The following is a 9,894-nucleotide window of genomic DNA, read 5'->3' on the forward strand; positions in this document are numbered from 1 at the left end:
ACTTAGATGGGTGTGTATTTTGGTATTTTTTATGCTTTCTGATTGCCTCCAGGTAGATGTGATCAGGAAATGGGCTTCCCTTTTCACTCTTCTTCTTGAGAAATTTCAAGATGCCACTGTTGGTCATTGTGACGTAACTTAGGAGTTAATTTTCTGCCTATTTCCTTTTTTGTCTGCCTGTCCCACTCCACAATCCCCGTTAGGCCTTTTTCTAGTTATAAACAGTTCAGGACCGGCTGTGGCCATTTGGTTTTAAATGGGAACTGTCTCTTTAAATTTCGAGGAGATCTGTGCGCATGCATAGTAGAACCCTCCCTCCGAGGGTGGGGCTGGGGTGTCCACTAGCTCAGGCACCCCTATAGTCACCAGAATGGAGGTGCGCAGACAGCAAGGACCAATGGACATATATGAAAAGAAAAGAATGTCCACACCTTTATCTCCACGGTTCTGTCAGGCATCTGTGGCTGCTCTGATCCTTCCCCCGCTTGGATTCACCCAACATGGCGGCTCTTGTTGCAGGTGAGCATCTTGAATTAGAAAGCAATGGATTTCTTGCTTCTGCTACAAATTCCTTCCAACCTTCTAAATATTCCGTTATAAGTGGTTCAGAGTTCTGGGACCATCCCTTGAGCCTGCTTGGTCCGGTATTCTGTGTTGTTGCTGACGGAGCTCCTTACTGCACTTCCACCAGGTCCGCCATCTTGTTTGTTCTCCATGATATTAAATTTTAAAATGTATTATTGTCCTCTTAATACAAAAATGTCTAACTTCAATTTTGTTATGTAGAGCTACAGAAACAACATAAGTAGGTAACAAGAACTAAAAATACATAAACTCAATATATTTTTACTCTATTCAAAACATGCCAAAAGACCAAGTATATACGTACAAGGGTAAGTTAAAAAAAACCTTTATTAACCAAAAATATCACAGCATGGGTCTATTGTTTTGCAACATATCCCCCCATCAGGTCTATTCATTTCTAAAGGCAAAGTTTCTATCTCTCTAACCTGATGTGGCTCTCTAGGATAAGCACTGGACTGCTAAATGCAAGGTTGGCAGTTCAAACCCACCAACTGCTCCTGAGAAACCCTATATAGGGGTCGCTATGAGTCAGAACCGACTCGGTGGCACTTAATAACAATAATCCTTCCCTGAAGAATTCTGGCACTCTGAATCAAAGAGGCAATTTTGACACACTTGAGGGTCTCAAACCATCCTTTCAATGTTCAGTTTTGGGAAAATTGATGTTTACAGTTTTGTGGGATCCTAAAGGGCCAGAATTGGAACACTATCAGAAAAAAGGTCCCACAATCAACAGAGTTCCTTATAGTGAGATGCTCACTGAAGAACTGAAGCCTAAACTTCAGATCAAATGCAGAGGACAGCTATCCAAGGACATTGTGATCTTGCAAGACAATGCTCGCCCACACACCTCAGCCCACACTGTTGACACTACAAAATTTTCATTTTGAGGTGCTAAAGTATCCTCCCTAGTCCTGATCTTCCTCCATCAGACTTCCATGTATTTGGTTCCCTGAAAGCAGCCCTTCAAGGATGAAGATTCATTCACCTCTGATGAGATGTGAAAACAGTGGTGTATTCGTAACTTGCAGCTCAGCTCACAACATTTAAAAGATAAGGAATAGGAAAGCTTGTTGATAAATGGACAAAGTGTACTGAAAAGCAAGGAGATTATGTCAAAAAATGATGTATTTGTCTTTTTTAAAAGCTGATTACAATAAATTCTAAAGCCAGAGTGCAGATAATTTTTGCTTGCCCTCATGTTTTGTAGCACTGAACTGCTAACCACAAGGACAACAGTTCAAACCCACCAGCTGTTCCTTGGAAACCCTATATAGGTTTGTTATGAATTGTAACCAACTTGAAGGCACTTAACAACAACAACAAAAAGCCCAAGCAAGCCCAAGAGAACCATAGAAACCAACTCACTGGCACTTAACAACAACAGTTCTTTGAAAGAAAGAACTGAAAATTTCCAAAATGTTACAGGAAACGTCATTAAACTCAAAGTTTTACTATGTTTCCATTCAAGCTGGTACTTAATATAGATTCATACCTTGAAGCAGGAAGCTCTATAAAGGAGCTGGACAACATGCCCAATGCTAGTTTTAGAGGCTTGAGGAAACCGTGGTTCCAACCTTTGTACCACAAAGAGAACCAAGACTTTTCTTGACAAAGCAGATCCATCTTCTAAGGCCAAAAGAACCAATTTTAGAGCTTCTTCCTGCATTGCTAGAAAAAATTGGGTAAAGTAAAAAATTTACTATCTGTAGAGAGATACAAGTCTTTTTATTAGAAGAGCAAGTCAATAATTTCTGCAAGTAACAATTAATGGGCAACACAGTAACAGATACACGCCGCTACAATTTTAAACCATCTTTAGGTTATTTTGTATCATATCTGTGTATTTTGTTGAATAAAAAAGTGATAAATACATTTTACAAAACTTCCATCAAAATGAATAAACTTTTGGCATTAAAATTTTAAGTTATCTGAAAAACGAATTTAATATGGATTTTCCCAAACCAATGCCAAGTAGGATATTACTTGATAACAACATGATACTGCAAAGAACTAGTCCTTGTACAAAGTCCTACTATGAAGCTAAAGATAAACAGTGGACTGTTTACTGCCAAGGTAGGCTGTTCAAACCTACCAGCTGCTATTCGGAAACTCTATACAGGGTTGCTATAAGCCAATCGCACCTAACAAGAAATTCTTGTATATCAGCTGTTAAAAGTATTACTCTATCATACTTTCAGACTTACTAATGAAGTAAATACAGAACTTTAATAATATACCTGGTCCAAGGAATTGGCAGCCTCTAGCTCTGACTGCTGCCCAAAGATTTGAAGAAAGTTGCTGAGGATTCTGGTGCTGGAGAATGAGTTCTGTAACTGTTCGTTCACCCAATGATCGAGCTGCCCTCATAGCCCGAATTCTGCCTTCTTCTTCCACTAGTTGACAGTGAACCAGAGTCACCAGCTTCCTCTGCATTGGGCGACTCAGAACACTCTGAGTAGTGCTATTCAGACCCACACCTTTAAAAAATTAGTCAAAAAAAAATGTTATCTCTGGTAAGGACTGAATTATGCCCTACCCCAAAATATGTTTTAACTCTTAATGTCTAACCAAAATGGTTGTCTTTGTTATGCTAATAAGACAAGCCCAGCTTAGGGTGTGTCTTGAATAAACCCCACAAGCTAGCAAGAGAAATGGGGGGAGATTAATGCTAAGCCACAGGAAGATCTCTAAGGACCCAGAAAACAAACTGCAAAGACAAGGAACTTTTCCCAGAGCCCCTAAGCCTTTCCCTAGAGCTGGCACACCCTGTGTTTGGTCCTCTAGCATCCTAAACTGTGAGAAAATAAATTTGCTTGTCAAAGCCATCCATTTAGATTTCTGTTATAACAGCACTAGTTAGTTATGACACTAGGTTTACAATGTGACTTTAGGTATGTGAACAGTTGAGTTCTACTAGAATATTCAAATAAACTATGCAAGTGAAACCTAGTTAGTATTTTTAAAAAGGAATGCAAAGCTATTACCTCATAAAATAAACCACACTGTTCACTACAACTTTAAGTATACCATGATTATTTTCAATCATGGAAAATTAAAGGAAAAAGCGCCTAAACTACATTAGTTTAAGACCTAAGTCCTGAAGTCATAACTGTTCTCACATATTACTTCCTTAATGTTGGTCTTATCTTACTAACAAAATAGCAAGTTGTTTCAGGCCAGAAGTAGCAACTTCTACTTTTACTATCCCCCTCTATAGCACATCATATAAAACTGAGAAGGCAGACAATTCAGAGCTGTCAAATGATAGGTGGAGAATCCTTCTGAACTACTAGTGTATTTATATTTACTTTCACAGTTACTTAAGTAACATTTCCAAATTTACATTGTGTGAATTTACTATTGTATTTGATACATTTTCAAAAATTATTCAGCATGCAGTGGGTTTGGTTTACATTAAATAAATAAATAAATAAATAAAATTAACACTCATTTATAGCCACAATATTTTTATAATCTGAACTTCAATAGATGGTTTCCTACCATAAACAATTACATCAGATTTACCTCTAGCACTGCTGAGTGGTTTCAGGTACAATGCCAATTCTTCTACACATTTCTTTGCTTCCTCATAATGCTTTGTATCTTCAACCCCACTACACAAAGTAATGGGCTGCTGTTCAGGGACCTGGAAGCCAAATAAACAAGTCATTTTGAGTGTTCATTAATTGAAAAAATGTTTTTGAGTACATTTTTATACTACTTTAACGAAACTCCTAACTTTACTAAAAAGAACTTTTCTATACATGCAAAAAATACACTCTATCCTTTTCTGTTTTGGTGACTGCATTACAAAATTTAAACTGTAAAATTCACTTGGACAACCATAACCACATTCAATTGTGTTGTTACGTGTTGCCAAGCCAGTTCTGACTCATAGCAACCATGTGCACAACAGATCAAAACACTGCCCTATCCTGTGCCATCCTCAAACTGTTGTCACACTTGAGCTCACTGCTGCTACCACTGTACCAATCCATCTCATTAGGAAGGGAGAGGGGGACAGGTGTTTTTCCTCTTTTTCACTGACCTTCCACTGTAGCAAACATGATATACTTCTCCAGGGACTGGTCCCTCCTGATAATATGTCTGAAGTGTGGCCATCCTGGCTTCTAAGGAGTATTCTCAATCAGTTTTAGAATACTCTCAATGCCCCTAAAGGAAATGTTTGTTTTCTCCCAATACCTCCAGTTCTAGATGAACACTAATTGACTTTCTCTCTCTGGATTTGCCTACTCTCGACACTTCCCATAAACAGAGTCATATAATACATGGTCTTTTCTGATTTGATTCTTCCACTTAGCATTTTATCTCATCATCCATGTTGTAGAATGATCAGTTCTTCATTTTTTTTTTCCCATCCCAAAATAACATTCCATTTTTATGGACTGCTAGTGTGGCGCTGTAGGATAAGGACTGGACTATGAACCATAATGTTGGTGGTTCAAACCCTACCAGCTGCTCCTTGGAAATACTGTACAGGATTACCACGAGTTGGAACCAACTCGATGGCACTTCACAACAATGGAACAAATGGTTTGTGCTCAACTTCTCAGCTGATGGTTGGCTGTTCAAACATACCTAGCAGTACCTCAGAACTAAGGCCTGGAAATCTGCTTCTATGTTACAGCCAAGAAAACTCTATGGAGCAGTTCTACTCTATAATACACGGGGGCACACTATGAGTTAGAATCAACTTGACAGCAACCAGTTTGTATGGCAAATGGGTACATTTCATTTATCTATTCTCACTGGATGTACTCCTGGGTTGTTTGTGCATTTTGAAAATTATGAACAATGCAGTTATGAGCCTTTGTAAACAAATTTTTATGTGTACATGTTTTATTTCTTCTGGAAAAATACCTACAGAAGAAGCGCAAGGTTATATGGTAACTCTATGTTTAACCACTTGAAGAACTGCCAGGCTGTTCTGCAAAGTATTATGCACCATTTAAAAAACCCACTAGTGTATTACTTCAAATTTCTTTCTACAAATTATGGTCTGTCTTTAATTGGTCATTTATGTATCTTTTTTTGAGGAATGTCTACTCAGATTCTTTGCCCTTTATTTTTAACTTTTTATTGTGAATTGAGTGAAGGATTGCATAACAGATCCCACATTCAGCAGTTCTTCAGTCTGAAATTGACATGTAGTCAACATGCATTGATAACTGCTGGTGAGTGGAAAGTTGAAGTTGGAAACAAAGGAGGATTGCTGTTTGCTGTTGTTAGTAAGTGCCTTTGTGTTGGGTCCCGACTCATAAGACATCATAGCGTTTCCGAGGAGTGAGTTTCTGGTTGTCTGAACCAGGATTCAATCTTGAGTATATCCCATCTGAATTTAGACACCATCTCAAGTACAGATTTGACGCACTGAACACTAATGACCCACGACCAGATGAGTTGTGGGATAACACCAAGGACACCATACAGGAAGAAACCAAAAGATCATTAAAGAGATAAGAAAAGACCAAAATGGATATAAGGAGAAACTCTGAAAGTTGCTCTTGAACGTACAGTAAGTAGCTAAAGCTAAAGACATGGAGTAAAAAAACTGAGCAGAAGATTTCAAAGGACAGCGGAAAAGACAAATATGAAATGTGCAAAGACCGGCTACATAACCTAAAGGCCAGAACATACTCAAGCTGAAAGAACTGAAAAAAAATTCAAGCCTACAGTAGTAGTATTGAAGGTTTCTATGGGCAAGATATTGAAGGATACTGGAAACATCTGGGTCTCTTCAGTTGTTCCTATTAATTTGAGCTACTTTTCTGCTGTATTTTATCATACGTAACAACTATGGACTCAAAATATACAAATCTAAATATTTCATATGATACTCAAATTTATATAGATTACATATTACTTCTTGATTTAAAAAGTGTAGACAGGTATTAAAGTAATTTAGAAATGTCCATTATAGTTATACAAATATTAACTGAGCATTTCATTAAAAAGGAGTTTACTTTGCATCAAAAGTAATTCATAGAGTTGGTAACTAAAAAAACAAACAGAAAACGAAAAAGCATTTATTTTTAACTAAGGCTTTATTTAGAGGATGTAATTATGTGGTGCTGTGGGTTAATATGCCAGACTGCAAAGCTATTTGAACTGTGAGGTCGGTGGTTCAAGCTCACCACCTGCTCCTTGGAAACCCTATACAGGGTCGTTATGGGCCAGAATTGACTTGAGGGCACTTAACAACAACAACAACAATTATACTTGTTACCTACACCCATCCCATTTATCTTGTAGAAGGGGTAACACAGTGAATGCCATTAAGTAGATGCAAACATCTTCAAGGATTAGAACCAACATTAACTAACAAAAATAACTTTCTTCTAAGTCCTTAAAAATGTGTAATATAGGCTTAGGTCGACCACATTCCAAGACTCCCATTGACATGGAGATGAGAGAGAGAAGAGGAAGAGCTGGTTGGTCGAAGTATGGTGAAACCTGGGGACACCTGGGCCCATGGACAAGGACATAGAATAGCTACAGAGGACCAGATGTGAGAGTGAAGCATCCAGTTGATATGAAGAGAGGGGAGATACACAAGAAAGCCCAAACTTGCAGATAGTACCCATTTGACCTAGCTTCGATGGCTTTTGATGATCAAAACTCGACTAGAGGAAGATAAAAAAATTTTGATAAAGGAAACAAGTATAAATAGCTAGAATCTAATGAACCTGACCTATACTTACAGATGTAGTAGCTCAAAATACCACTATTGGGAGGGAAGGAATCTTCACATCAAGGATCATTCCTATCCCCTCTGTACACAGGGTTGATGGGGCAGGCTACCTAAAATGTGTGTGTTTCTGTGTATGTGGGAGAGACACACAATAAAGTCACAAAGTGACTGGCTTACAAGTTTTCAAAAGGGAGTTTAGTTTCAAAGTGTGCAGAGGAAGGAAGAATCCCCACCGAATACTTTTCATCTTGTCTAGACAGGTCTGGTGAAAGGAGATGGGGATAAGATTCTTATGATTCAATGTGAGTAACTGTTATCAGGACTAACTGCGATTGTCACAACTGTAAAGGTAGAAGTATGGTAACAAAAAGAGGACAGTAGTTAATCTTCCAGGAACAGAGGACCCTAAGACCATCAATGGAGAAGAGCACGAGTGCAATATGGGACTCTATCCAAAGAAGCAGAGACACCAGAGATGGAGGCAGATATGATGACATAGAGCAGCTGAGGACTCTAGACTCATAGAAAAAGACTGAGTACTGGAGGCCAGGAAACAGGCTTCAGAATGTGCCCTTTGGGTGTTTAAATGATTATATATTCCTGAAGGTTTTTTTTGTGTACATACAAAAACAAAACAAAACAAAACCCCAGAGGGAATAGAAGCAAGTATTGAATTACTGAATGATGCTGTAGGGAGGGGATTGTAATCATTGTAATTCACAATAAAAACCTAAAAAGAAAAAGTTTAAGTAAAAAGAAAAAGTGTAATGGAGATTTCAGATTAAAAAAAAATCCTCACATTTCCTCTAACACATTCAATTCTAACTAGAGTGTAACAAAATGGAAACAGCACTATGATAACATAAAACTCCCAGTATACAGCTAATGAATTACCATGTGATGGTGGTGGTGATGGTGATGGTGATGTGCTGTGGAGTTGATTTCAACTCACAGTGACCCTGTATAGGGACTTCAGAGGTTGAAAGTCTTTATGGGAGCAGAAAGCGTCATCTTTCTCCCACAGACTGGCTAGTAATATCAAACTGCTGATCTTGAAGTTAGCAGCCCTAGTTGTAACCACTATGCTACCATAGTTCCTTGAATGATCATGTAGATCTCCTTAATTCGATCTTTGCTGTAAAAGCTGGTATGGCTAGTATGTCTGGTATCAGTTCCATAAACAAGATAATTGAGGTATACCAAATCATCCTTAAAAGAAAATGACTGAATCATATGTGATAGAGGAACTATTGGGATTCATTCTCTTTAGCTGTTCTTCATACATTTTACGAAAACCTTCCATGCATTCATTCAAAGATTCACAGTAGCTTAAATTCTGCCTTTTGGAGTCTTGGTAGCTTGTACCAGAAAACTGTTATAAGATGTACTGTCAAATTCTGTTAATTTTTTCAACTGAAAATTACTTAAATCTAATCCCTCGTTTTATAACTCTGAGAAGAATACTATTCCATTCATTTCATTAAAATGAAACCAAAATTGTGACGTTGAGTCCACTCGAAAATATTATTACTTTAAGAAGGTTAAATATTCAAGCAAGAATAATGAGTATATAAATAGAAATGAATAAGGGATGTAAAGAATGCAGAGTTAAATGTTCTTAACCCATTATGGTCAAGTCTGAATTTCTTTTCACTATTTGTGTACCCTAATATTGTAATAAAAAACACATATTTCTTCATTCTTTTATAGTTCACTCATTTACAATGTCAATCAGTTAGTGCTATTATGCAAAATGAGGCACTATGGATTAAATAAAAGTCAATGTATGACTGTTTAGGAGTTCTGGTGTGGCGCTGTTGGTTAACACACCAGATTGCAAAGCCGTTTGAATTGTAAGGTCAGTAGTTCAAGCTTACCAGCTACTCCTCAGAAACCCTATACAGGGGGGAACAAACAAGATGGCGGATCGGGTGGACGTTTAGCAGAGAGCTCCACCAACAACAACACAGAATGCCCGACCAAGCTGGTTCAGGGGATGGTCCCAGAACTCTGAACCACATATAAAGGAATACTTAAAACGTTGGAAGGCTCACAGCTGGGGGAATTTGTGGCAGAAGCAATAAATCTATTGCTTTCTAGTCCAGGACGCTCAGCTGCTCCAGGAGCCGCCATCTTGGGTGAGACCACGTGGGGAAAGGATTGGCGCGGCCACAGACACCTGGCAGAACTGCTGAGATAAAGGTGTGGACATTCTTTTCTTTTGGGATCTATACATTGGTCCCTTGCTGTCTGCGCACCTCCATTCAGGTGAGTATAGGGCTGCCTGAGCTAGTGGGCACCCCAGCCCCACCCTCGGAGGGTTCTACTACGCATGTGCACAGATCTCCTCGAAATTCAGAGACAGTTTCCAATTAAAACCAAACGGCCACAGTCAACCCTGAACTGTTTCAACTAGAAAAAAGGCCTGAACGGGGATTGTGGAGCGGGACAAGCAGACAAACGAGGAAATAGGCCGAAAATTAAATCCTAAGTTACATCAAAACGACAAACAGTGGTATTCTGAAACTTCTCAGGAAGAAATGTGAAAAGGGAAGCCCATTTCCTGATCACATCTACCTGGAGGCATTCAGAAA

The 9,894-nt window shown here is 38.5% G+C and overlaps 1 protein-coding gene across 2 annotated transcripts in view; it reads right to left on the reverse strand.

The window, feature by feature from the left end:
* The window catches only part of RC3H1 (ring finger and CCCH-type domains 1), a 95,307-nt gene that overhangs the window by 60,364 nt on the left and 25,049 nt on the right, over positions 1–9,894 (reverse strand). For both annotated transcript variants that reach the window (XM_006867059.1, XM_006867060.1), the window contains exons 2-4: positions 4,114–4,234; positions 2,826–3,065; positions 2,081–2,256 (exon numbers count right to left, since the gene is read on the reverse strand). In XM_006867059.1, the coding sequence (XP_006867121.1) occupies positions 2,081–2,256; positions 2,826–3,065; positions 4,114–4,234 (537 nt within the window). The remainder of the gene's footprint in view (positions 1–2,080; positions 2,257–2,825; positions 3,066–4,113; positions 4,235–9,894) is intronic.

This window comes from Chrysochloris asiatica, unplaced genomic scaffold (assembly GCF_000296735.1).
Source record: "Chrysochloris asiatica unplaced genomic scaffold, ChrAsi1.0 scaffold00100, whole genome shotgun sequence".
NCBI lineage: Eukaryota > Metazoa > Chordata > Mammalia > Afrosoricida > Chrysochloridae > Chrysochloris > Chrysochloris asiatica.